This window comes from Vulpes lagopus, chromosome 23, assembly GCF_018345385.1.
Source record: "Vulpes lagopus strain Blue_001 chromosome 23, ASM1834538v1, whole genome shotgun sequence".
NCBI classification, from domain to species: Eukaryota; Metazoa; Chordata; class Mammalia; order Carnivora; family Canidae; genus Vulpes; species Vulpes lagopus.
The window spans coordinates 7,879,070-7,906,362 of record NC_054846.1 but is presented as its reverse complement, the minus strand read 5'-3'; the positions used below and the strand labels follow the sequence as shown (position 1 = coordinate 7,906,362).

General features: G+C 34.6%; 1 protein-coding gene across 16 annotated transcripts in view; it reads left to right on the top strand.

The window, feature by feature from the left end:
- RAPGEF2 (Rap guanine nucleotide exchange factor 2) overlaps nt 1–27,293 on the top strand; it is a 240,832-nt gene that overhangs the window by 199,498 nt on the left and 14,041 nt on the right. For all 16 annotated transcript variants that reach the window (XM_041738094.1, XM_041738095.1, XM_041738096.1 and 13 more), the window contains 13 exons: nt 4,813–4,949; nt 5,560–5,718; nt 11,221–11,373; nt 11,751–11,915; nt 14,984–15,091; nt 15,180–15,383; nt 15,483–15,591; nt 16,122–16,368; nt 20,338–20,495; nt 21,653–21,893; nt 24,475–24,858; nt 26,319–26,530; nt 26,624–26,747. In XM_041738094.1, the coding sequence (XP_041594028.1) occupies nt 4,813–4,949; nt 5,560–5,718; nt 11,221–11,373; nt 11,751–11,915; nt 14,984–15,091; nt 15,180–15,383; nt 15,483–15,591; nt 16,122–16,368; nt 20,338–20,495; nt 21,653–21,893; nt 24,475–24,858; nt 26,319–26,530; nt 26,624–26,747 (2,401 nt within the window). The remainder of the gene's footprint in view (nt 1–4,812; nt 4,950–5,559; nt 5,719–11,220; nt 11,374–11,750; nt 11,916–14,983; nt 15,092–15,179; nt 15,384–15,482; nt 15,592–16,121; nt 16,369–20,337; nt 20,496–21,652; nt 21,894–24,474; nt 24,859–26,318; nt 26,531–26,623; nt 26,748–27,293) is intronic.

Sequence of the window (27,293 nt, the reverse complement as noted above, 5' to 3'; positions counted from 1 at the left end):
TTTTCTTCTCTATTGCCTCCATTCCCATTGCAAAGGGGCTGGTAGGTTGTTCATAAGGTTTGAGGGTTCTGCAGCATAAATTAGAGTGGTTCTACTTAACCTGCTGAAAACTCTGAGTTTCACTCTCTGGTGTCTGATACCCCATCCACCTGCATTTGGTTTTTAGTGTCCACAGTTGTACTTCACTGTCCTATTCTCTTCATCCTTGAGAATTTCTTTTCAAGAATCTTTTTATTGTAGTTTTAAAGAGCAAGTGAAATTCGAAATGTGTTCAGTTTGCCACCTTACTCCAGAATCCTTGTTCATTGGTTTTATTTTTTAAAATTAGATTGAACATTGCTTATGAACAGATTGATGTGGAAATTATTCTTTTGTAAATTAACGTATCTTCTTTTTTGAATATGTTAATTTTAGTATAGTTATAGAAGAAAATAATGATATTAAAAATGTCATTCCTGGCAATTTAAAATTTTTACTTCATTGCTAAGAAGCTTTATTCCCCCACAGTTTCTGGAAAGCAAAAGCTTTGCTGATTCCTACAAAAGAATACAAAGCTGTCTTTTTTTTTTTTTTTTTTAATGGGCTTGTTCATATAACCTCTAGTGAATAATATTTACTTGAATATCAATTCACTTGCAAGCAGCAATGATCCTGATGCTTGCTTCTATGAAATATACTTTTATTTAAAATAATAAACCATTATTACTAAAGATAAGGCCTAGTGAGTATTGTTTGTTCTACAAATAATCTTATAAGATCTTATATTCTAACTCCTCAAAACAAAACCACATGTGAGAACTCTTTAGTTCTTTTGCTGTTACTCTTGTTAAATCTAATTCATCCTCCAGTATTTAATTATAACAGACACCTTTCATATAAACTACAAACTTCTGTAGAATTGGTGCTTTCTCTGGATGCCTCTTTTGTTAACTACCTTCCTCTAACCCCACAATAAAGGGAAGGAATGGTGTGGGATGGATAGAGGGATCTAAGTTGAATCAAATGATATTGCTAATATTTGATCTTATTTTTAAAACTGCAAGAATTAAAAATTTTGCCTTTGGATTCCCAAAGATTCTTGGGTGTGTGTACCACTGATTCAATACTTTGAAGGAAGGGACTTTGTTCATCTTTGCTAACTCCATAACTTTGTAGATCCTCAATTATTGAATGGTTGTGAATTTATTTTTTTAAGATTTTATTTATTTATTTGTGAGAGACACAGAGAGAGGCAGAGACTTAAGCAGAGGGAGAAGCAGGCTCCCATGGGGAGCCTGATGCGGGACTCAATCCCAGGACCCCAGGATCACATCCAGAGCCAAAAGCAGATGCTGAATCACTGAGCCACCCAGGCACCCCTGAATGGTTGTGAATTTAATTTTTTGTTTTGATGACTTGACACATTAAGGTAGAGACCTACTTCCAAGATCTCTTCCAAAGAATTCTTTTTTTCTCCCCTTCAATATACCACCAAAAAAATTCCACAGATTTCTACTGGTAATCATTTCTTATACGAAAGTAAACCGGGGGCAGCCCGGGTGGCTCAGCAGTTTAGCGCTGCCTTCAGTCCAGGGCATGATCCTGGAGACCCGGGATCAAGTCCCACGTCGGGCTCCCTGCATGGAGCCTGCTTCTCCCCTGCCTGTGTCTCTGCCTCTCTCTCTCTCTCTGTCGCTCATGAATGAATAAATAAAATCTTAAAAAAAAAAAAAAGTAAACCAAAGCAAATATGGTAAGTTAACTTCTATATTGACATAGCTTGTGGTATCTGTAGGCTAATTATCTAGGCTGATTATCTGGCTTTTCTGTGTGTCACATTGACTAAAAAAAAAAAAAAAGTCTTTAAAAATGTCTTCTTTCAAAAAGAATTATTCCTTTCCTAACAAAACAAAAATTGATGTATTATTCTATTAGATTCTTTCAAGCAACATACATGAAAGTAGTTCTGCTTCTCTAATCCATGGCTTCTTTCCATGTCTTAGGATCTATCTTATTAATCATTCCAGGCTCTGAACTCTTGGCTACCCTAATTCCTTTAACTCTATATGATCCCTGTGGCATTACCAGAGTTTATGTTGAGCCCTGAAAGCCAAATGCTTCATTTTTTATTTATTTATTTTTTGAAGATTAGTGGTAGACATTTTTTAATTGCTCTAATTCTCCAGTGTAATAAATAAAAGTTACTACAAAACTAGAAATACCATTATTGGATCTTTGAGAGTCTTAAAAACTCTTAGATACCATCTGGTTAAGCATTTATTATTTTTAGCTTTTCAACTGAGCCTAGAGAATTATGTACATTACTATTATTAGATCTTTTCTGTTTTCTTATTATTTATCCTTATTATATGTGATACTAGATATTTTCTATCCTGTCATATTTTTTAATGTTAGTCATTACTCATATATCACAATTTATGACCCACTAATGGAGGAGAAATATTGCAAAAACAAGAATAGTGGCTGCATAAGATACTTCAAATCATTATACAAGTATTAGTTGTATATATATATTTTTAAAGCTTTTATTTACTTATTTGAGAGAAAGCACATAAGCAGGGCAAGGGACAGAGGGAGAAGTAGACTATCCGCTGAGCAGGGAAGCTGATGTGGGCTCTATCCCAGAACCCTGGGATCATCATCTGAGCTGAAGGCTGACACTTAACCTACTGAACTACCCAGGTGCTGCCCCTAGTTGAATATATTTTTATACTTAATATCCATTTGCTTCATATTCTTCACTCATATGTGATTGTAGTTTGACTTATTATTGCTTAAACATGTTAAATTTAAAGCATTTCTGAAACTTCTGGTCGCATATTTTCTTAAGACCACAAATCTTTGCCTATCTGAGGAAATTGAGGAAATTTAGTATTACTAGAGGAGGGGGAAGAAAGCAAAATGTGTATTTTATAGATAATATTCTAATACCTTATGGTGAGGGGCCGGGAGAGAAAAAAGAGCTGGTAACTGCAGAACTAAAATTAATGTGCTAGTCAGAGGACCAAGGTTTATACATTTGCCTTTATGTTTCAAATCCAAAGGTCAGTGTGTTTGTAAAACCATGATTCTTACCTCCCATGTATAATAAATATGGGTCACCTCCTGAAGTGGTACTAAAAATTGCTTTATCGCCATCCCTAGGAATACATATATTTTATGTCATGACACAAACGTACCTACTAATTGCAAAAAAAAAGTTTCACTGAATAGAACTTATTCTATAAGTGATGTGCTTTGATTCTCTTCTTTTTTTTAACGCTGGTTGCAAAAAAAATAACTAAATAAAATGCTGGTTGTAACAGTAAATTGATTTCCTGGCACGTCAGTCTAAGTCAGGTTGAAGAACACTGTCTTCTTGGACAAAATCCCTGAGAACCACCTACCATTGTTACTCTGATTCTAAAGCCACCCTGTGTTATGAAAAGTCTTACACAGGAGGGATGACGTAGGGTCTAATCAGAAGAGACATTACCCAGCTGGACCAGAGAAAAACACTCAGTCTGACCTTCTGGAAATGTAATGTTTTCACAAAATGTATCTTTCTATTCTGTGTTGTTTTTGCAATTAACAAACTACTGTATATCCAAAAACAATGTGTCACTAAGTCCTAACAGACGGAACTGCATAGGGACAGTTTCATTATGTGAGGACAAGAAAAATGTACCAGGATTTTTACTTAGCCAAAAATTTGAATGATGTATGATAATAATGACAAGAATAGCAGTTCTTTATTTTTACTCTGTGCTAAGGATGTTATTACTTCTGTTTCATTTATTGTATATTGTTCTTCCACAAGTGACAGAAACATGCTTAAGGAAATTAATCCGCTTTCCCAAAGTAATATAACTAATAAGTATTCAGATGATGTCCGATATACACCTTGTGCTCTTTATCACTACCTATCATGTCCAGCAGAAGCTGTGGAGGCAGGCAGTTCTGAATCCTACCACTGCCACCTCTTAATTATGTAAGTTTGAGCTTATTTCCTCCCTGTGAAAGGAGAAAGAAGACGTGTGCCTCAAAGAGCCATGGTGAGGAGTAAGGATAGAACTTAGTAAGTAATTAGTAAAGCTACCTAATAATAGAGAAAATTAAAAATAGAGACCACAGGACTAGAAAAGACTATGAAGTCATCCATCTTGTCAACAGCTAGAAATGTATCAAAGTTTAAGCTGTTTCTCCACAGCATTGCCAACAGGAAAAGTGATCAAACTTTTCTCTTTTTTGGCCATTCTGTGGGATAAAAATTATATATCAGTTTTCATTTGTATTTCTCACATAATGTTGTAAAAATTTTCTGATTAAGTTTTGTAGATTTGTCTTCATTCATAGAAAATATCCTTCAGTTTCTAAATCCTGGACTATTTTTAGATTGAAAGTGGTTATTTCTGCTGCTTTGGATATCTGCTTGCCCAAAAGGCACTAGAATAGACCTACTGACTTTTTGGAGAATTCTCAGAGCTCTACTTCATTTCAGCTTATCATTTTATCCTTTAATTAGCCTTAATAAGGTCACAGCTCATTTTCAATAGAAATTTCCCATTTGAAGTTATTAATTTCTTCATTCCCATTAGAATTTGAAATACAGTATATACTATTTCCTAAATCAATAAGTAAATGTCACCATTTCCACAGTGACAATTCTTTGTAGACCTGTAAGAAATTCAACTTTTGTACTAACAATACTTGAAGTAATTATATTTTCCAGTGGGCAGATTTGTAGGGCATTTCAAAAGAACCATAGAGCATTCTTTTTTAATGCTTGCTTTTAAAAAGGTTGTAATGTTTACAATATCTTTTGCCTTTCAGAACAACTCTTAGAATTTATGCACCAGTTGCCTGCTTTTGCCAATATGACAATGTCGGTGAGACGAGAACTCTGTGCCGTGATGGTGTTTGCAGTGGTGGAAAGAGCTGGGACCATAGTGTTAAATGATGGTGAAGAGGTCAGTGAACATTTCCACCACCTAAAAAGTTTCTGATTGAGGGTCTCAGTAATAGCATATAAACAACAACAACAAAAAACAATTCTTATTTTTCCCTCTTAAAAAAGTAAGCAACAATTAATTTGAATAATTCAATAATTGTGATATACTCCTTGTCAGAGTATTCCAAAATCCATTTTTTAAATATTTCATATGATATTGATAGAAATACTTTGATGTATTAACTTTTCAGAGTTTTGTAACTTTAAATATTCATAATATGCTTTTTGTGAAAACAAAATGATCTTAATTAAGGCAATGTGATCACTTTATATTACTTGAATATGTTTTAGAGAGCAGAATTCTTTTTCCTTGTATCATTTTAGAGAAGAGTATCCAAGCTCAAATTAAAAGGGCAGAATGGCATGTACCCTTTGCTAGGCGTGTGGAGAACTTGATACTTGGCTATACTTTGCTTTATTACTTGTTTGAGTTTAGTAAACAGTTAATTTTACTTGAGTTGTTCCATCTTTAAAGTGAAAGATCTGCTAAATCATTTTTAGGGACCATGCTAGGCATTTACAGCTGCATGACCATGATTTTCTGCTTTGTCTTCATTTTTTTGAATTAGCTGGATTCCTGGTCAGTGATTCTGAATGGTTCTGTGGAAGTAACTTATCCAGATGGAAAAGCAGAAATATTATGTATGGGAAATAGTTTTGGTGTCTCTCCTACCATGGACAAAGAATACATGAAAGGAGTAATGAGAACAAAAGTGGATGACTGCCAGGTATAAAATATCATTTAAAATGTTTATTTTATGCTTAACACATATATGCAGTTGGGGTAAGAATTTTCTGCCTATATAAATAGGTCATCTTTTAGATTTATAAATAAGATTTTAAGGTGAACTATTACTTCTAATGTTATCATACCCCAGAAAATTAAAAATAAATCTTCCTTAAAGTCATCTGGACTCAGGGCATCTGGCTGGCTCAGTCAGTAGAGCATGTGACTCTTAATCTCAAGGTCATGAGTTCAAACCTCAAGCTGGGCATAGAGCTTACTTTAAAAAAAAAGTTGTTTGGACTACACATAACTAGGTGTTTTATAAATATGTTCTTTGAAAGTGTTCTATAAATATAGTATTTTAAAATTTCCATTAATATTTTGATCTTAAAAATATAGAAGTAATACACCCATTATGGAAAGAAATTATAAGTAGATTAAAAAGCTAATGTGATATAGTTATGCTGTGTTTTTGTTTAAGTATATACAAGGAGTTGATTTTGAAGTCATGAAAATTAATCATAGTATGAATTAGTGGAAGGACTTGCTAGTAAAAAAGTAATTGCTAATTAAAAGAAAATACTTGATCACAAAAGAAAAATGTTAGTGTTGATATTAATATTCATTATTTGAGGACATTTAATAAGACTAGAGAAGTTAGGGAGAACAAGTGTGAAGTTTAATATATAACTGGTAACCTCTGCTTTAGTGAGAACTAAATTTAGGATGCTTGTGTTACCAAGTTTTTAAAATGTATGTCTTATCTTCTGAAAAAAAAAAATAAGGTCTTTGAAATATAAAATATTTTAACATAAATAAACCCAGAGATTTGACTTAAACTAATTAATGCTAAGTGCTCATTGTATTTTTTAGTCTGTAGCTGGAAATATATCTGAATATACTTTATTCTAAAAGAACATCATTAAAGTTTTAGTGCCTGATAAATGTAAAATAGTACTCATTTAAATTTTCATTTTGAGCATTTTACTTACCAAAAGAGAAAAATGACCATGGCTATAAATAAAATTATCTAACATAGAAAATTGAAATAGTGTTACCAAATAATTCCTTCAGTAAGCACTGTAGAGAAAAAATAAAGGGCTCTGAATTCATTGTTTTGAATATTAATACGAGAAGAACATTCTAAATATGTCAACTCTCAATTATTTCTTAAAGTCTTAATTTGGCCTGGAAATGTGTTTGTAAAAGAGATCATATGAATTTTTCAGTTCTGGAACTGTATTCCCCAAAATAATAAAGCCATACTTAGTCCAAAACAAACTAGAAATTTGTTGAAGGTTTCCCCATTCTGTTACCCCTTATCACTTCCTCCCTGGTACATGTTGGCACTATTAGAGCATTTTAGTCAGTCTCTGCCCTTAAAAGACAAGTTAAAAAGTAACTTTATCTCTGAAGATTAATTGATTACATTAATATGTCTTGGTCAGCCCCTTTTATTAAAAATTTGTAATCATGGAACTGAAATGATATTAGAGGCCTAGAAATGTTTCAGAATAATTGACAAACACATTATATGACTGAATATATTACAGAGTAATATCAAATATACCAAGTTAACATTATATATTTGGAAGTTCTGGGAAAGGAAGAGGAAGTAGATGTCAGGGAAGAAAGTCTAATCTCTTTACTGCATGAAGGAATTAGTGGGAAACCCAGTGATAGCAAGATAGACCCAGAAGAAAATTCTGATTAAGATACCTAGATTCCTATAGTTCCTGATAGGTTGCCAGGTATACAAAGAAGGTCAAGGGTGAGGTATCTGCCAGAGAAAGTCTCTTTCTTTCTCTCCACTCCACTCTAAGCCACTGTAAAAGGAACATGTTAAATTGGTGGTTTCAAGAATCACTCTTGTACCTCTACTGACTAATCTGCTCAGGCCTGACACTCATTCCCTCAACAGTAAAACAAGCATGGAGAATGCAGTTACACCAATTCACCTAAATGCTTGTTTTGGTCTAGTAGTTTAGTGTATTTCTGTTAAAATGTCCTATATCTGTCAGAAGGTACAAATGTAAAAAAAAAAAAAAAAGTACAAATGTCAGATCATCCTCTTCTTAGAGGAAGTAAAGGAAACAATGAGACTCATATTTTCATTCAGCCATAAGATGCCCTATAAGTTTGTATCATTCTCCTGACCACATTGTCAGCATTTAACAGTTATTGAATGAAATGAACAAAAATGGTGTTCTCTTTGCCAAGAAGCGGCAACTTCATTTAGGATTGCCCTTAATTTTCTTACATTCCAGTGGGTTCCAAAATAAATATTGGGTATGTGACATAACTTAATTGTGCTCATATTAAGCCTAAGTGGGTTACAGTGAGTGGATTAAATTTAACATTTATTTCTACTTATTTGGATCCCACAGTATGTTCAGAGTTATGTTTTCCTCTGGATCCCTCCTTCGTATGCTCCTCTCTCAGTTCTTTTCCTTTCATGGTCTATTCTCGTTCCACTGTTCTGTTTGAAGGACAAAGGCAGGGCTACATGTAGACACTGTGGTACCAGCGATTAGTAATGGTTTTCTGTTTCCCATATGTGCTCCTTTCTTTTCTTCTTCTCACTTCCTATCCCTCTTTTCTTTTCCTCCTCTTCTACTCTCCTACTGTCTTTTCCTTCTCCCTTTTTCCTTCTCCACTGCCTGTGTCTTAGGCCTGCCAGTGACACATCAGGCATTGCTTAGCCCTGCCCTACACCCTTCAGTGGGGAATCAACACTTGGATACCCGTGTGAACAATTAGGTATGAACTTCCCTTACAGACCACAAAGTGTGCCCCAGTTTAAATAACTTCTTAAGGCAAACCTGTTAGGCTCACCTTTTTCAGAGACCATGGGAACTAATGACACTTTGAATTTAAGTAAGTTTTGGAGAAAGTTAAGTGGATAAATTGAAAGTTGACAATATTGTATTATGGTTGAAGTTTAATTTTACTTTATCCCTTTATTGTCTATAATTTTTCTTCTCCATATCAGTTGTGATGTCATGTGCCCCAAAACCAATCCTGCAATATGAACTACCTTTTGCCTTTTATAACCAAAACTTATTTGGATTTTTATTTTATATCAGAATGCCAAGGTTATACATCACTTTCATGTATTAACAGCTATCTAAAAGTATAACTTACCAAAAACAATTATATACATAATTCACAATTTTTCATCTGGCTTCAACATATCAATTAAAATTATGTTTTACACATGAATGTCTTATTAGATCTACAAATGTCTTAAAGCAAAAATAAATCTAATAAAAATAAAGATAAATGTTTTCATCTAAAATTTATTTCTGTTTGGTATGTATGACCATATAGAACTTCAGTTGGGTTTTATTTTCTTTTTGATGGTACTTTTCAGTTTGGTACAGAAGAAGTGCCAAAAATGTCTAATGCATTAAAGCATTTCAAATCAAACTTATTCTAATTTCCTTAAATCCTTAGTCAAGAGTAATTTTGGTATGTTTCTCTTCTAAAAGCATTTTCTGTTTTACTTACTCTTTTTAACTCATGGATTTATTTCTTCCTTAGGAGATAAATGAGAAAATACAATATATAATTGTTTTCTCTAAAACTGAGTATAAGAAAGATCACCTAAAATTATTTGGAGGCATAGAGAGCAATTTTTGTGTCCTGTCGAAAGAAAGAAAATAAACTATTTTTGAGACGAGGGACTAAGGACCACATATTTCAAAACATACATACGCCTGTGGTCAGTGTTACAGAAATGCGTTTTGTTTTGAAGATTTCTTAAAAAATTAAATTATATGTAATTACAAGGAAAGTATGTCTTTTGAATTTTAATTTTTTGATTCCAAATTCTTAATTGAAAAATTAATGAGATTATATCAATCAGCTCTGGAAGAAACTTAATATTGTAATATGCTGTTTCTCAGGTATGAAGCACTACTATTTCTCTTTTAAAAAACTTTACTGTTCGTACAGAAAGTATGGAAAGTATAGAAAAGTATTTTATTTTATTTATTTTTATTTTTTAAAGATTTATTTATTTATTCATTCAGAGAGAGCAAGAGAGAGGCAGAGACACAGGCAGGAGAAGCAGGCTCCATGCAGGGAGCCCAATGTGGGACTCGATCCCAGGTCTCCAGGATCACACCCCGGCTGCAGGCAGCGCCAAACCGCTGCGCCACCAGGGCTGCCCTAGAAAAGTATTTTAAATCAAATGAAAGTCACTTATAATTTGCACTATTCAGAAATAATAATTTTAACATTGTTATATTTCATGCTAAGATTTTGACATGCATGTATAGTTTTGTTTTTTGTTTTTTGTTTTTTTTAATTAGCAAGTGTGTAATTATGAGACACTGGGCAAGTCAGCAGGCCGTTACTACAGCTGTTTCTTCATCTCTACATGGGGATAATAATAGTACCTTCTTTATGGGATGCTCGGGAGGATAAATTGAGAAAGTTCCTATAAAGCTACCACAAAATGATGACGGTCATCTTCATTATAGTTATTACTACAACATTTGGTTTTGCATCTTTAAAAAACTAATGTGCTAATCATTAATTCAAAATTGTAAATATGAAAATATGATTTTGGATGGCTGCATCATATTTTATCTTCTATATGTTGTAATTTAGCCATCCCCTTTTTATCTTTTCACATTAAAGGCAAAAAAGAAATGTCCATACTTTTTCCATTCCCAAAATAAAAATGAATTCTTCAAAATTCAGAGAAGACAATGATTCTTTCTTATTTAGAATCTAACTCTTTATCTCCTCCTAACTGGCTTCTAATTATTTTGTGCAATAAGTGATTTGTATTATTCATTCTTCACTTTCTTTTTAAAATTACTAGGAAAGGTAATTTAGTGGTTTGCCATAAGCCCTGATTTTTTTTTATTTGGGATCACGGAGGACTAATAGCTTGATGTGCATATTATTTTTAACTATGTTTAAGAGCAAGGATTATCCTTAATACTAGTTACAAGGAATAATGATTTGATTTAACAAAGAGGTGGCTTGTTTTGTGAGCCTTTTTTTAATAAACTTTCTGATTTCTTATCAATAATTAGCAAATTTATAATATCTATTCAATGGGTATCTTTGAATTTTGATCTTTTATTAATACCACCTTTATTTTTAAATGATTGCTTTAAAAGTCCTTTCTAACTTGAAAAACCCACTAAATGAAAGTTATGTTTTAAAATTTATCCTCCTAAGATTTTGTCAAAGAAGAGACATGAAAAAGGACTCTTCTGATTTTATCTTCTGATTTTTAAAGTTGTTAGGATTTTTAATATAAACTACATATAAATATGCTAAAAATGAAGCTTGACTTGACCAAAGAAGAAGTACATTAAAAAGTAGAGAAGTCTGATTAAGGTTCATTACTGCATTCATTTAGAGAATGTGGGAAAGACATGGAAAAATGTCAGCGTTAAATAATTAAAACACTGAACTATTAGTACTGCTAGGTCTCTTGCAAGCACTTCATCATTAACATGTGACTCACATTTTATTCCAGTTTGTCTGTATAGCCCAGCAAGATTACTGCCGTATTCTCAACCAAGTAGAAAAGAACATGCAAAAAGTTGAGGAAGAAGGAGAAATTGTTATGGTAAAAGAACACCGAGAACTTGATAGAACTGGAACAAGAAAGGGACATATTGTCATCAAGGTAAGACAGACAAGCCTCCATCTTGTGGGAAAGGATTGTTTTGGTAGTATCCGTTAGGACAACTTAAGATTCCACCCACTACATTTTTATGTATAATTTCTCTTAAAAGTTATCAGTTGCTAAAAAAATCTTTATCCTTCCTGAGAAACAGAGTTTTACAAATTATTATATTGCAAAATATTATACAAACTATAATATTATATTAGAGTTAATATATATTAACTATCCAGTTCATCTTATGTTGAAAATTTGGAATTAAAGTACCATGTAATTAATAAATGAATGAATGAATGAATAAATAAATAAATAAATAAATATAAAGTACCATGTAGATGACATTCCTGCAGGAGAGTGATTAAACCTTTTATTTGTTACAGGGCACCTCAGAAAGATTAACAATGCATTTGGTGGAAGAGCATTCAGTGGTGGATCCAACATTCATAGAGGACTTCCTGTTGACCTATAGGACTTTTCTTTCTAGCCCAATGGAAGTGGGCAAAAAGTTATTGGAGTGGTTTAATGACCCGAGCCTCAGGGATAAGGTTGGAGAATATATTCTAGTTTGGCTTTTAAATGTGAAATATTCAGATATAAACTTAAAGATATTTTAATAGTTGTCACACCAGTTATGTTCAAATTTTTTTAATGGAATAAGAGAATGTACTTTTTAACCTCCAAAAATGACAAAATCTCCAAACTCCTGAGTTCTACTGAAATCTGCATTCTCTACTTGGGCAAATGGTCAGTGTATCCTAGATGAAAGTTAAGTTTTTAAATTGGCACCAGAGCAGCATTTTATTGTAAGCATTGCTGGTTGGTAGGCCCCCCAGTAATATAATTCTAAACAGACTCCTTTAGCAGCTCTTGAGAGCTCCGTCAAATCCAGATTGGATGATAAACTATATACTCTTGTGAGGTGTGAGAGTTAATCATAGCCTGTTCTCATTTCTCCTTCCCATGTGACAGTCTGATTTACATGAGACAGACTTGGGAAGACAGATAGGAAGATCCAGAACAGGAGACCGACAGTGGAAAGCCCCCAAGTTCTCCTGTTGGTCCTGCCACTAACTAGCTCTGTGGCCTTAGAAAAATCATTTGGACAGCGATGCTTTTCATTTCAGATTCTGACAGTATTAGCCTAGAAGAGCTCAGCCAAGCTCTCCAGTTGTCAGAACTTAGTTTGAGTATTAACTATGCCATGTACTCTGTGCCATCTGACCCTCCTGACCATCACTTATTTACTTGTAAAATGAATAATCAACAACCTTCAAGGGTTATTGTGAACATGAATAATAGAAGTAAAGTTCTTTTTGTCGGCCTGACTCAATTCACTTAAAACATCTTAACACATAATACATCTTAGAAGTTGTTTGTTGGTGGTGGTAGTTGGTAGTATTTGTTATGATTTATGAATCTTGGCTTTCTAACCTATAATAGGCTAGTAAGACTTTTAAGTTGGCTTCTCAGCTGCAAAATTATAATTTTATGAAAAGGTTTGTGTTAGATATAGTTTTAAGGGAGACGATCTTCTAGGTTTCCTAAGTTTGAAAAATGGGCAATGACCAGAAATTAATATGAATATCAAAACTTGATTCTTTAGTGTATATTAACTATAAGAGTATTTTAACTGTAGTTAAAAATTAATTATATACCAAAGTGCCTGGCTGGCTCAGTCAGAAGATCATGCGGCTCATGATCTTGGGGTTATAAGTTCAAGCCCCATGTTGTGTGTAGAGATTACTTAAAAATAACATCTTTAAGAGAAATTAACTTAAGAGTACCTGGGTGGCTCAGTTAGTTAAGTGCCTTCCGCTCAGGTCATGATTCCAGGGTTCTGGGATCGCTCCCTGTTCAGCAGGCAGTCTGTTTCTCCCTCTCCCTCTGGCCCCTAACTCATGCTCTCTCTCTCACAAATAAATAAAATCTTTTTTTAAAAAAATTAACAATATACCATCACCTTTGTTTCTCTACTGCTAGAAGAATACCATGCTTAATTTTCTCACTTTAATTAAAAAGTTAGATGGTTTGGGACACCTGGGTGGCTTAGCGGTGAAGTGCCTGCCTTGGGCGAGGGTGTGATCCTGGAGTCCTGGGATCGAGTCCCACATCAGGCTCCCTGCAGGGAGCCTGCTTCTCCCTCTGCCTGGGTTTCTGCCTCTCTCTCTGTGTGTCTCTCATGAATAAATAAATAAAATCTTAAAAAAAAAAAAAAGTTAGATGGTTTGATTAGAGGTTTAAAAAGCTCAAAAAATTCTATGGGAAATTCTTTTATGTTGTTATTTAGAATTTAGAAAACTAAACTCATAAATAAAACAAGTACTTTTATATTTAAAATCACAGTTATACTCACTTTGTTTAGTAAAATATATATTTATATAATATATGTAAAAATATATAAATATATTTATATAATATATAAATAAATATATGTGTATATTTTTTAATGAGAGTGCAGGAGTAGGAAGAAGAGTGGGGGGGGGGGGATGTTAAGCAGGTTCCATGCTCAGCACTGAGCTCCATACAGGGCTTGATCTCATGACCCTGAGATTATAACCTGAGCCAGAATCAAGAATCAGGTGCTTAACCAACTGAGCCACCCAGATGGGACATCCCCAGCTAGTAAAATTTTGTTGAGAATTCACTCAGTGCCAGGCATTGTAATAAGTTTTAAGGATGTCCTTAGAACATAACAGGTAAAGCTGTCCACGTGGAACTTAGAATCTAATGAATGTCACACACTTCCTGCTGGGTACAGCACAAATATTCTAGGACTGTGTGTCTAGATAAAGGAGGTATAGGGCTCTGTGTAAAGAAAGTGTGCAGTGTAAGAAGGCTACTGATTTTTCCTGAAAAGTCGTAGATGTTAAAAGCCCCCTAAATCTTAATGTTAGCAAGTAAGATGTAATTCCTAATAACTCGCAACTAGCTCCTTCCTTTTTTTTTTTTTTTTTAATTTTTTATTTATTTATGATAGTCACAGAGAGAGAGAGAGGCAGAGACACAGGCAGAGGGAGAAGCAGGCTCTATGCACCGGGAGCCTGACGTGGGATTCGATCCCGGGTCTCCAGGATCGCGCCCTGGGCCAAAGGCAGGCACTAAACCGCTGCACCACCCAGGGATCCCTGTAGCTCCTTCCTTTTACAACTTATTCCCTTGTAAATCTTTCTAGGCCTGATACTATTCATTCCTTTTGTCTATTTTGCCCTCAGCTGTTATTTTTTAGTTTCTGTCTTCTTTTAATTTATTTTGGTTTTATTATAGCTTTGTTTTTATTGTGACCAGTTTCAAATATGTTTTGAGAGTAATAAACAAGATATACGTACCTCCTTCACAGATTCAAAACCCTTCTTGGCAAAACAACAAAAAGCCTCTATTCATTTTATATATATATATATATGTGTGTGTGTGTGTGTGTGTGTGTGTGTGTGTGTGTGTATGTATATACATATCTTCAGAAGGTCATTTTCTTATGAATGAAATCCTTGCCATGAGGAGTTTTGTTGTTTATTGTCCATTGTTATTAAATAAATTGTCTGTTGAGTATCTTTCTTGAAATGACTCTATTCACAAATTTTTAGCACTGAAAAAAATAAAACAATTGATTTTTCAGGTTACACGGGTAGTATTATTGTGGGTGAATAATCACTTCAATGACTTTGAAGGAGATCCTGCAATGACTCGATTTCTAGAAGAATTTGAAAATAACCTGGAAAGAGAGGTAATATTTGTGATTTTTAAAAAGTCATCAATTTTAAGTTCATTTAATTCAGCCTATTTTTGAAACCATTCTTTCTGAACTTTTATAGAAAATGGGTGGACATCTAAGGCTGTTAAATATTGCATGTGCAGCTAAAGCAAAAAGAAGATTGATGACGTTAACAAAACCATCTCGAGAAGCTCCTTTGCCTTTTATCTTACTTGGTGGCTCAGAGAAGGGATTTGGAATCTTTGTTGACAGTGTAGATTCAGGTAGCAAAGCAACTGAAGCAGGCTTGAAACGAGGGGATCAGGTATGATATTTCTAAATCTAAACTTAAGGGTGAATATTGGTGTCTTTTTTCCTTCAATCAATTGGGATACTAAAGTAAATTTCATAATTTTATTTTTAGATATTAGAAGTAAATGGTCAAAACTTTGAAAATATTCAGCTGTCAAAAGCCATGGAAATTCTTAGGAATAACACACACTTATCGATCACTGTGAAAACCAATTTATTCGGTGAGTAGTTTTACATACTTTCATTTTTATCCTTTTGATCTTTTTTTCCCACATTTAGGTCTTAATCATGAAAAAAGTCATTTTTGTAAGTAATGTTTCAAATATAAGAATCAAAATATTTATAGTAAATGCTTATATAGAGATACTAATTATGTAAGTATATAATTAGTTCTAAATCAAAATCTACTAACTTGTGGACCATAAAAATTTTTATTGATAAATGTTTAAGCATCTAGTATGTATAAATACCTATAGATTTATCTATAGATAAATGTTTTAAACATCTATTATGTTAAATGCCTGTAAATACTACTGTATTTTAACTTATTCTGAATGGAAGTGAGAAAGCAATAAAACAAAGCAGATTCTTGGTGTCACTCATTCATTGGAGTGGTGTTTTTTAGTAGGATTTCAGTTTTGATAGCTGAAGTGTCTACTTCTCATCTGTTTCCAAGTTCAACAATTTCCTTTGCATTGCTTAGATATCTTATAATGGTTTGTGTGTGCATGTGTGTTTCTTTCCATTTTAGTATTTAAAGAACTTCTAACAAGATTGTCAGAAGAGAAAAGAAATGGTGCCCCTCACCTCCCTAAAATTGGAGACATCAAAAAGGCCAGTCGCTACTCCATTCCAGATCTTGCTGTAGATGTAGAACAGGTGATAGGACTTGAAAAAGTAAATAAAAAAAGTAAAGCCAATACTGTTGGAGGAAGGAACAAGCTAAAAAAGATACTCGACAAGACTCGGATCAGTATCTTGCCACAGAAACCATATAAGTAAGTGTCTGTGTAAATTTTCTGTACATTATTTTATTGTGTTAAAATGATATGCAAAGGTAGTGATAAAATGTTTACACTTGAGTCTAAAAAATGTTCTAAGCTTTTCTAGAAGCTCAGGACATTCTGAACTATCTTAGAGACAATATTAAATAACCAAGTTGATTTTAATCTTGTGTATTTGCTACTTACTTGCCCAACCCAAGCTTCATTAGAGATAGTTTAACACTTCCTCATTGAAACTTTTTTCTTTTTCTTTTTTTTTTTAATCATTGAACTAAAGAAAATAAGAATATGTGTTTGCTACTGTTTCACCCATGGTTTAGACTGGTTTTTGCTAGTTTTTCTTTGTGAAAATTATCTTTTCTTTTGTGAAATGTGTGAAAATGTTTCCTCAGAGTTTTAAAATCAATACATCTTATTATCTTTTCTTCTTGTGAAAACTCTGAGGAAACCTTTCATTTGTATTTAAGAACATGTATGCCTCCTTTATTTTTTTGTGAAAATATTTCTTTCTGGAATATCTTCTCAACCATCAGTATCTGCTCTTTGACCACCAAATCATTGCTTTTTCTGGTTGCTACTGTTCATCCTTGCCATTTTCTTTTTCCCTTTCTCTGTTTTCAGTTATTTAATTTTTGTGAAGATATCAGCAACCAAGCACAGAACTCCTTTCCTTCTCTCAGTGAGCTCTACAGTCAGAATGTCAGGTGTATTCTTGAATCTGTTCTTGGCTGTTCATTTATGCCAGGAGCTCAGACTAGACAAAGTTGTAGGTCTCACACTTTTTAAGTCTTGTTTGTTAGCCTTTTTTTTTTTTTTTTAAATGTTAAATAACATGGTTGTGGGATCCCTGGGTGGTTCAGTTGTTTAAGTGTCTGACTCTTGATTTTGGCTCAGGTTGTGGCCTCGGTCCTGGGTTTGGTGCACCCAGTACACTTGCTATCTCTCAAATAAATTATAAATAAATAAATAACATGGATACACCAAATGCATTTATTTTATATTCCTGGAATTACAGTGATATGAGAGAAGTTCAAGACATTTAGGTTATTTTTCTTTGATAATTTGATAATTTTTATCCATAGATTAGATAGACACGGCCCAAAATATAATATTGTTGGGAGTGTCAAACCCATGTTGTCCCCAGTGAACTATAAGGATTAGTGGATTAGTGGGTTTGTATCAGCTAAAAAGGCTTCTATAACAGAGTCGTAAGGATAAGCAATAAGTATGATGGTTTTATTTATTGACTTGAGAGTATTTTTATATTGAGTAAGTTTCTAATAAGCAATGGATTAGGCCTATTAGCATTACAGAAAATAGAAATTTATTTTTAAAGTGATCATTCTAGAGTTAAAAATTTACTTTAAATGGGCAAGAAAAAAATAAATTACTTAAATGTAGATTAGCAGCATGATAAAAAAAAAAATCTACAGTCTCATTTGACCATGAGTTAAATATGAACCTTAAAAAAAAAGTCAAATAAAAGTCAGCATGACCCTGGCAAGTATTAATAGAAAAGTGACACGTAAGAACTGGGATATAAGCCATCCACAGTACAGGATGTTGGCAAGGAACACAATATGAGAATACTATGTATAATTTTATTCTATGTGTATTTAAAAAGATATTCAAAAGTTAGAGAAGGGAAAAGAAAAGATAATAAGATGTATTGATTTTAAAACTCTGAGGAAACATTTAATTTGTATTTAAGAACATGTATGCCTCCTTTAAGTATTTTTTTGTGAAAATTATTTGAAATAATTCATATATGTAAAAATTGAAATGAAAAAAATATATTTAAAAGAAGGCTTAGTAAACTGTAGGATCTATTATATGGTATGATGTACTAATTACTACTTAAACTTTGCTCTCCTAGGAATCAGCATGTGTTCACAAAGATTTTTATTTTAACAAAGCCATGAAACTAGTCAATTAGACAAATCTTCTAGATATACTGATTCCCTCCCACATCCCCTCCTCTGCAAACACCATCAGTATTACAGAAGCTAAGATGCTGGTTGATGGCAAGTTGGGAGGGATAGGTATGGTGGAGAAATGTGAACGGGGGTGGGGGGGTGGAAGGGGGAGGTGAGAGGATGATTATAGGATTCAGATCTGGTTGTAAGGTAAGTAGAGAGAGACTGATGAATCCTGAGAAAAGAGAGAATAAGTCAACGAGCTGTAGAATCAACAAAGGCCAAAAAGCAGTTTTAGTAATAATGAGAGTTGGAGAGATTGAACAATAAGGGGATGTGCTCAGAGAGGGACATTTCTGAATTAAGTCTTGAATATAAAGTAGTTCCAATCGGGAGTAGCCTCATGTCTGTGAGTAACAGAGATATAGGCAAGAATTAGAGCTTTATTTTAGGTGTTAAAATGTTGCTGAGGAACATTTCTTAAGAAGATAGCTCTAGCATTTTTAGCCATTTGTGGTAGCAGTGGTCCATTTGGCTGTATCTTTGGCCTGAGCTCATAGTAGTTGTTTCATGTCATGGATGACATCTGAGATTTTGGGCAGAGGTGATTTATATGGTTGAAAAATGAAATTTTACTGATAATTTGCAAGTTTTAATGTTTCATGGAACATTAATATCTCTTACCATTATATGCATGCCTATATGTGCTTAAGTTGAAATTGAATTTTGTCAAAACTTACCTATGAATTTGGAGGAATTTACACTAAACTCTTTAATTTCTGTGTTGACTTTAAAAGAAAAATCTTGTCCTTATTTAACTTTAGAATTTCCACTCTCCCCCCTCAAAATAAAGAATGCAGCTAGATTTTTTTTTTTTTAATCATGGCCATAGTGGGTACTGTGATTAAGCGCTGATGTCTGAAAACCTAACTGATGCTAAATATGTGAATTTTATTTATGACACTTTGGACACCCAACCTTAGTACGGTCTTCCTTCTCCTCATTTTAAGGTATTTCTAGAAATTAGTTAGAACTATAAGCATTTGCTTATGACCTAGTTATTTTGAGTGTGTCCCAGCTTATTATTTCAATTTTAATATTTTGTTTTGGAAACAGTTGACCTTTAAATTCTAGAAATAATTTTTATATGTTATTAAATCATATTTTAAGAATTGTCCACAGTAACAGACTTTTTACAAATGGAACTAAGTTTGTAGCAATAATAAGTAGTATTTGCAATACTAAGTAGTATTTCTCTGGGAACTTTAAATGTATAAACTAGAAATTTTGACTAGAGAATTAAAAGTGGGTCAAAGAAGCTCAGAAATATCACCCTGCATCACTGCTTTTTTATGCTTTGTATAAATAAGAAATAGTGTCTGTGTAAGGGTTTCTTTACATCTGATTCCTTAGTAATTTCATTTTACTTCTCTGAAACGTTAGAGAATGAAATTAGAATAGTTTGGATTTGTTTTCTTCTGTTCATTTTACTCCATTTTTTCAGTTTTTAAAGATCAGATTATAAAATAATTTATCATTCTGATGCATAAATCATCAATTGAGACTAAGTGCACTCTTGTCAATGTGCTTTTTCTTAAATCTATTTCCAATAGTAACTAGAGCTTATTTTTTCTTGAATATACTGACAAGATTACTAGTATTTGTTATGCCTTGACTCATGAAAAACACAAGTTTAGAGTAACATATGCTTAAGAAACAGCAGGGTAAGTTGAGTTAGATACACTTAAGCAGTAGTAGTTGCCATTGCAATTTTCAACCAAAAATTGTATTTATCTATTTATTTTTAAAGACTTTATTTATTTATTCATGATAGAGAGAGAGAGAGAGGCAGAGACACAGGCAGAGGGAGAAGCAGGCTCAATACCAGGAGCCCGACGTTCAGCCAAAAATTTTAATGGTACTTTTAAATGAACTGCAAGTCTTAAGAAATATGGTTTATTTATGGTCTGCATCTATTACATATTGATGAGTTATAACCTTTTTACTTGTGGATCATTGATTTTCTAATTTTTTCCTCTTTGTCCAGTGATATTGGGATTGGTCAGTCTCAAGATGACAGTATAGTGGGATTAAGACAGACGAAGCACATCCCAACTGCCCTGCCTGTCAGTGGAACCTTGTCATCCAGTAATCCTGATTTATTACAGTCACATCATCGCATTCTGGACTTCAGTGCTACTCCTGGTGAGCACCACCCATGCCATTTTTGTTTTCTCGTAGTAATCTATTTTCTGTTTCTTCTGATATAATGGTAATGCTTGTATGCTCTTGGTTTGGCATGGAATATGTCAAATGCAGAAAGCGAGAATGAACCCTAAGTCTGACACAATTGTAATCAGTTCTTTTTTATTCTTCAGACTAGTTTGGTATGGTCATGGGCAAATTAATCTCTCTGAACTTGTCTTCTCTTTCATAAAATGAAGATGACACATACTGTGCAGATTATTATTAGGTCATATTAGAGTAAAAGGAATATTTTAGGTTAGATTAATGGGATTTTTTTTTTAAAGATTTTATTTATTCATTCACGAGAGACACAGGAGGAGAGAGGCAGAGACACAGGCAGAGGGAGAAGCAGGCTCCATGCAGGGAGCCCAGTGTGGGACTCGATCCTGGGTCTCCAGCATCAGCATCTGCTGAAGGCAGATGCTCCACCACTGAGCCACCCAGGCGTCCCAGTGGGATTTTCAATATTAGAAAGACAAACTTTAGATTCACATTTTTCATTTGTTGCTACCAACCCGACAATCTTTTTTTTTTTTTTTTTTCTGGATGTGTTAAAACCTGACGATCTTATTGCTGCTGTTGTATACTATTGTGTTTATATTTGTGGACCAGTTATCTACAGAGAAAAATGTGTTCATATAGTAAATCAGTATGTTGTCTGCCAGAATCTTTTTTGTTTAGATTTAAATTCAGTTAATTAACATACAATGTATTACTGGTTTCAGAGGCGGGGGTCAGTGATTCATCAATCTTATATAATACCCAGTGCTCAGTACATCACGTGCCCTCCTTAGTACAATAGTCCCTTGTACGGATAGACCACATCTTCTTACCCATCATCTGTGGATGGACATCTGGGCTCTTTCCAGAGTCTGGCTATTGTGGACCTGCTGTTGTGAACATTGGGGTGCAGGTGTCCCTTCTGATCACTACATTTGTATCTTTGGGATAAATACCCAGTAGTGACTTCTAGAATCTTTAAAGAAGGATTATAATAAGGGAGAGATGCAAGTTCAGCGTTATCTTTTCTGAGGAGGCTTTTCAGATACTTACTTAATTATATTACCATTCACTAAAATCCTTTTTATTAACATACGGCTTTTTTTTCCCCCCAGACTTGCCAGATCAAGTGTTAAGGGTTTTTAAGGCTGATCAGCAAAGCCGATACATCATGATCAGTAAGGACACCACAGCGAAGGAAGTAGTCATTCAGGCCATCAGGGAGTTTGCTGTGACTGCCACCCCGGATCAATATTCGCTGTGCGAGGTCTCGGTCACACCTGAGGGTGTCATCAAACAAAGACGGCTTCCGGATCAGCTTTCCAAACTTGCTGATAGAATACAACTGAGTGGAAGGTATACAATATCTATTCTATTGTTTCTTTAACTTATCTTCAAACTCACACCAAAGTCTAAGAGATAAATACTTTGAAAGGGTTTTGAAATGATTTAAGGAAACTAGAAAGAAGTATATTCTCATTCTCTGAGAATTGCTGTATCAAAGTAAATTTAGCCAGCAGCTTGTTGACCCTCACGAGGATCTCTTAGGAACATTTTGCAAAGCAGGGCACTGTGCCCTCTGTGTTGTTATGGCCTGTCAGGGCACAGGGCACAGGGAGTCACTTCTTAGACTTGCCCTTTAGGACACTGGCCTCCAGAACAGCACTGGGTGCCTAATGTAAAGCCACAGAGTAAGCCTGATGCTCTTCTTGTATATGTGCATTCACAAACACATTTTTCAATAACATTCTAGTGTCAATTGCTCCTGCCTGCCTTACTTTCCTAGAGCTTCATTTGTTAGATAAAGATATATATGACCACGTGGTTAGCTAATGGTGTCTGTTATTGTGCAGTACACGACGAAAAATACCTCGCTCAAGGACTAAACTTTGAGTTGCTTCAGAGCTTTGTCTCCTGCTGCATGATTGCATATATCATATATTACTTGCAAGAAAACATTGTACCTGGTTTTGTGAGCCTCTTGAATATTAATTTCCTTGATATGTGTAATTTGTATCCTCACACCACAGATTAGTGAAAATCAAAAGTTTTGGCTCTTATTTAGTAACCAGATTCTACACTGATGGAGTATTAGGTAGTTCTATAAATCAAATTTTTTTTCTTTCTTTCTTGCCAGATGGAGTGTTTTATCGTACTTGACTTTTCCATAATGTATAGCTAAATCTAATTTAATTCATTCAAAACTTCACTTTTCTTGCTATCAACTATAACTTTCATGCTTTTCTTCACTACTGCTTTATTTCCAACCCTGACACTAGCAGATAGTGTTGTTTCAGGAGATCATTTTTTCTCATGACCATTTGAATGTACATTGATATATGTATATCTGTAACCATGATGGAGTTCTACAGATCTCCACTGAGGTGCAGATTCATGACTCACATTCAAGAAAATTATAGATGAATACATGTCATGGGCTTTATGAGTAATGAAAACTGGGAATGTTACATCTGTGAATGTGAAGGACTCAAGGTATGTGTTTCCTGTCCTGGTTGCTTTGGTGAAGAAATATGCAAAAGGCCAGTTTGGCAGGACTCCCACTGCGTTCATTCTGTTTCTATCTTTATGGAATTTGGCCTAGGAAAACCATCTGTCTACAAACCACCCCACCCCCCTCAAAAAAAAAAAACCACAGGGCAGACATCTGGATTCGATTTTCAACAAGTTATTTACAAAGAGAAAGGAGTATTAATAAGTTCTCGTCTCTGTCACTGAAATTAACTATCATTAATTTTGGGAGTCTCTATTTCCTCATCTGATAATAATACCTGCCCCACTTACTTGTAAGGTTTTTGTGAAAATCAGGTATTTAATATTAAAAAATCTGTTTAGGATTGTTGTACTCACAGGATCAAATAGAGGGGAACAGCTTATAGGTTTCTTCGGTATTTAAATAAATAGGTAAACTTGGATTAATCCAATTTGGACCCATCAATAGTCACAGATTCTCTCTGGGAAAATAGGGTGATGACCTGTGTCTGATCTCTCTCGTTGCCTTCCTTAGAGCCTATTTTTTTATTTATTTAAAAAATATTTTATTTAAATTAAATTTGCCAACATATAGAGTAACACCCAGTGTTCATCTTATCATGTGCCTTCCTTAGTGTCCATCACCCAGTTACCCCATCACCCCACCCACTTCCCCTTCTGCAACTCTTTGTTTCCCAGAGTTAGGAGTCTCTCATGGTTTGTCTTCCTCTCTAATTTTTCCCCACTTGGTTTCCCTCACTTCCCTTATGGTCCCTTTCATTATTTCTTATGTTCCACATATGAGTGAAACCATATGATAATTGTCTTTCTCCAACTGACTTACTTCACTTGGCATAATACCCTCCAGTTCCATCCACGTCGAAGTAAATAGTAGGTATTCATCCTTTCTGATGGCTGAGTGATATTCCACAGTATACATATACATCTTTTTTGTCCATTCGTCTGTCGAAGGACACCGAGGCTCCTTCCACAGTTTGGCTGTTGTGGACATTGCTGCTGTGAACATTGGGGTGCAGGTGTCTCAGCGTTTCACTGCATCTCTATCTTTGGAGTAAATCCCCAGCAGTGCAATTGCTGCGTCTTAGGGTAGAATCCTATTTTCTTATTTAAACTGAAATATGAAATTTAGCTCTTTTCTGTCACTTTTTTGCAAAAACAGATAATCTAGAAAGCAGGGAAGGACAGGAGAAAAATGCATTACAACTGGTACAAGTGAAATGCCATGTGATTGGTTAGCTTCCATCAGCGGCCTCTGGCTAGGTGATCCTGTGCGCTGGTGACGAGGCCCAGCTACCTTCTCTGTCCTTAGAAGAATTCTTGCATCATCCAACTGAGCGTTCTTGTCAATGTTATTTCCAAAACAGGATGATGCTTTCAAGTAATGTCATGAGATTGCTGCTTAGGCTTTGAATTCTGTGTTCTGCAGGTACTACTTGAAAAACAACATGGAGACAGAAACTCTTTGTTCAGATGAAGACGCTCAGGAGCTGCTGAGGGAGAGTCAAATCTCCCTGTTGCAGCTCAGTACTGTTGAAGTTGCCACACAGCTCTCTATGCGAAACTTTGAACTCTTCCGTAACATTGAACCCACCGAATATATAGATGATTTATTTAAACTCAAATCCAAAACCAGCTGTGCCAACCTGAAGAAATTTGAAGAAGTAATTAACCAAGAAACATTTTGGGTAGCATCTGAAATTCTGAGAGAGACAAACCAGCTGAAGAGGATGAAGATCATTAAGCATTTCATCAAGATAGCACTGCACTGCAGGGAATGCAAGAATTTTAACTCCATGTTTGCAATCATCAGGTAAGAACATATGATCTCCTGGGATTGAGTCCCCACACTGGGCGCCCTGCTCAGCAGGGATCCTGCTTCTCCCCCGCCCCTGCCCCCACCTCCCTGCTCGTGCTTTCTCTCTCTCTCAAGTAAGTAAATAAAATTTTATAGACATATGGTAAATTGTCATTTATCATATATATCTAAATATATGTATATATCTCTCTATATATAAATCCAGGAACATCATATAATTTGTGTAAGTGTAGTAGGTTTTTGTTTTTTTTTTTAAGATTATATTTATTCATGAGAGACAAAAAGAAAGAGGCAGAGACATAGACGGAGGGAGAAGCAGGCTCCGCGCAGGGAGCCCGATGTGGGACTCCATCCCCAGACCAGATCACACCCTGAGCCGAGGGCAGACGCTCAACCGCTGAGCCCCCCAGGCATCCCAGTGTAGTGGTTTTTAATTGAATCATATTGAACCATTCTTTTCCTCTAAATCCAATCATTCTTAATTTAAAATCTCCTGTAAACTGGGGTCCCTGGGTGGCGCAGCGGTTTGGCGCCTGCCTTTGGCCCAGGGCGCGATCCTGGAGACCCGGGATCGAATCCCACGTCAGGCTCCCGGTGTATGGAGCCTGCTTCTCCCTCTGTCTGTGTCTCTGCCTCTCTCTCTCTCTCTCTCTGTGACTATCATAAAAAAATAAAAAATAAATTAAAAAAAAAGAAAAGAAAATAACGTTTTAAAAAAATAAAATAAAAAAAAAATAAAATAAAATCTCCTGTAAACTACATGTAGAGCCCAGAAAAACTATATTCGTTATTTTTTTAATTTCTGTGACTTTGAACAACTTATTAAAATCTCTCTGAACATCAGTTTTTCTCTGTAAAATAACTATGCCCCAAAGAGTGATCGAATAGACTAAATGGTATTACGTATATGGAGTTCTATCAGCTAGCACAAAGCAGATGTCCAGTAAATGTTCATTTTCTTCCCCTTTAAGTGCTTATATTGAGGATGGAAAAAAATATAAAGTGTAACTATTAGGAAAATTGATATTCATGGTGATTATTAGTCATTTTCTCTCACTAGGAGTTTGATCATACTCATTATGACTTTTATTTTATTACCACAAGATAGTCTGTTTTATCAAATGCCTGCTATGTGCCAAGTGCTTCTCTATGTATGGAGACAAAGCTGCAAAACAAAATGCTACCCTTATGACACTTCACATTCTAGTTGTTTGGTTCATAATAAACCCAGACTAGAAAGGTATAAAGGGAAGAAGAGTAATAACCCTTGGCCCTGACCCTGCTTCTATCTTCAGTTCTCATTACCCAGAATTATTAATATTTCTTATGAATTCTGTGAATTGATATGCAGCATAAACACAGAGTTATGTGTTACTAAATATGCTGTTTTACTTTCTTCATTGATAATAATGAGTAACTTGACTTTATGTCACTTTTCTTTTTTGTCCTTTCAGTGGCCTAAACTTGGCACCAGTGGCAAGACTACGGACCACCTGGGAAAAACTTCCCAATAAATATGAAAAGCTGTTTCAAGATCTCCAGGACCTGTTTGATCCTTCCAGAAACATGGCAAAATATCGCAATGTCCTCAATAGTCAAAACCTGCAGCCTCCCATAATCCCCCTATTCCCAGTTATCAAGAAGGATCTCACATTCCTTCATGAAGGTAAGTATAAAATAGATTTCTCTGTCTTTACTTGTGGAAACACAGAATAAATGAGTATGATGTGATCCCCTTTTCCTTCTTTGCCAATTATAGGAAATGACTCAAAAGTCGATGGGTTAGTCAATTTTGAGAAGCTAAGGATGATCGCAAAAGAAATTCGTCATGTTGGCCGAATGGCTTCAGTTAACATGGACCCTGCCCTCATGTTCAGAACTCGGTAAGTGTGTCAACTTCAGTAGAACATGTGGGCTTAGAGAAGTGTGGGTTTACAGCTTCCTAATAAATGAGAAACTTTTGAATATTTATATTTGTAGCACAGTAGAAATTTTATTAGGTCATGCTGAGAATCCCCATTGAGCTATAATTTGAAGTAAATATCTTATTCTGCATCAGGTATACTTTTGACTGTCAGTAAAAACAGCTTGTCCTGCAGAAATTTTTCCCTTGGCATGGGGCAGAACTATTCCTTATTTGTCAGAACACTGATTTGTGGAGCTAAAACTCGTAACTGATAGTATGAACCAAAATATGCAAAGAACCGAAACAATATTGTCTCAATATCTATACAATGGATTAGTTGTCAGTATAGTCAAAAATGATTAATCTAGTAAAGGAGAGGAGTTTTTAGAATAAAAAATTTAAATATGTCTGTCTTTTGAGCCAGAAGAATATTGCCAGTAAAGTTGCGTGTACGGGATGATTATACAGTTTAATGTTTGTGAGCTTCTAGTACTGCTTATCCAGAAGTCTAGTCCTTTCTTTC